This window comes from Myotis brandtii, unplaced genomic scaffold, assembly GCF_000412655.1.
Source record: "Myotis brandtii unplaced genomic scaffold, ASM41265v1 scaffold357, whole genome shotgun sequence".
Lineage (NCBI taxonomy): Eukaryota > Metazoa > Chordata > Mammalia > Chiroptera > Vespertilionidae > Myotis > Myotis brandtii.
Window position 1 is genome coordinate 266,540 of NW_005363729.1, and position 1,519 is coordinate 268,058.

Here is a 1,519-nt window from a genome sequence, read left to right on the forward strand (position 1 = left end):
ATGTGCACCCGCCGTCCCGGGCCAGCCTCGGCCCATTCCCGCCCCACCTCCCACCTCCAGCCGTGGCCCTCACTGTCCTCGGCCTCTGCCTGTGTCCCTGAGCCCCGTGCTGGCCCTGGACACTACCCCCACGAGAGGGTCTGAGCAAGAGCTGTCCCCGCAGCACCGGGCGCCACCGTGCGGGACCGAGGCTGCCCTCCTGGGTCCCGGAGCCTGGCCTACAGCAGGCGCTCAGGAGGGATCTGGTGGGTGAGATTCCCGGCCCCGGACATGCTGCCCATAGCGCAGCAGCAGCAGCAGCGGCGGCGGCCTCTACAGGGAGTGAGCGCCCCGTCACAAGAGGTATGCAAGCAGCCACCCACCAGCAGAGTGCGGCGAAGCTTCCGGTGCAGGGCTGGGGGCGGCTCAGGAAGGAGGGCCCCCGCGCCTACCTTCCCGCTTCATGCCCATCGCCAGGCACTTCTGGTAGCGGCAGTACTGGCAGCGGTTCCGCTGCCGCTTGTCGATCAGGCAGTCCTTGTTGTCCCGGCAGGTGTAGGTCAGGTCCTTGCGCACCGTCCGCTTGAAGAAGCCTTTGCAGCCCTCGCAGCTGTACACGCCGTAGTGCTTGCCTGCGGGCGCCCCGGCTCAGCCCAGAGAGGCACAGCCTGCACTGCCGCCTCCTGTGCCAGCGTCACCACCACCAGCTGCCTCCTCTCCGGGGCCTCCGGACCACCCTGGCCACCATGGGCGCCCCACTTACTGTCTCCCCGACGTGAAAACCCGAGAAGGTCCAGAGCCCGGGCACCCCTCAACCCGCAGATGGCACAGATGTGCTTGGTGAAGGACGCCATGTTCCCTGAGGGGTGGGCCGGGACCTTGAGGACGCCATTGAGGCCCAGCGGGGGCTTGATGTCCTCCGTGCTGCTGACGGGGTTCATGGGCGAGCTGAGCTGAGGAGGGAACGCGGGCTCAGCCTGGCCACAGCCCCCCGCAGCCCTGCAGCCAGGGAAGCGCTGCCACACCCCCACTTTACAGAGAAACTGAGGCTCAGAGGCGGCTCTGCCCACCCCAGGCCACAGCCGGGGAACAGCAGGGCTGAGCCCCACGGAGCACCAGCTGCGTGCCGGCCCCCCACTTGCTGGCTTCAGAAGGGGACCCCGCACAGCCCCTGCCCCTCGCCCGCCCAAGAACCGCCTCCCTTACTGGGCACTCCCTCGGCAGGACAGTGTGAGCCCCATGACCTTCCCGGTGAGCCAGGCGCTTGGGGGATCCCCAGCACACAGAGGGGCACTGAGGCCTGGTCACAGCGAGGAGGGAGGAGAGCTGGGGTCCACCCAGAGGCCACATGCCCGGGCCTCGGGGGGCAGGGCGGGGTCTCCGGTCGCGTGTCTGGAGTGGAGGGGGACAGAGACACCCCTCGGGCACCCACTGCGAGGGACACCCTGCCTCTCCTCACAGCCCTGCGCCCTGCACGGCAGCCCGCCGCCGCCAGAGGAAGCGTGGGAAACTCACCGTCACCCTGGCAACAGCTGCCGGG

At 69.4% G+C, this 1,519-nt stretch overlaps 1 protein-coding gene across 1 annotated transcript in view; it reads right to left on the minus strand.

The window, feature by feature from the left end:
• The window catches only part of RXRA (retinoid X receptor, alpha), a 15,880-nt gene extending 14,948 nt beyond the window's left edge, over positions 1-932 (minus strand). The window contains exons 1-2 of the mRNA XM_014544216.1: positions 788-932; positions 432-626 (exon numbers count right to left, since the gene is read on the minus strand). Coding sequence (XP_014399702.1) covers positions 432-626; positions 788-920 — 328 coding nt within the window. The 5' untranslated portion in view covers positions 921-932. The remainder of the gene's footprint in view (positions 1-431; positions 627-787) is intronic.
• Between the last annotated feature and the right edge of the window lie 587 nt (positions 933-1,519).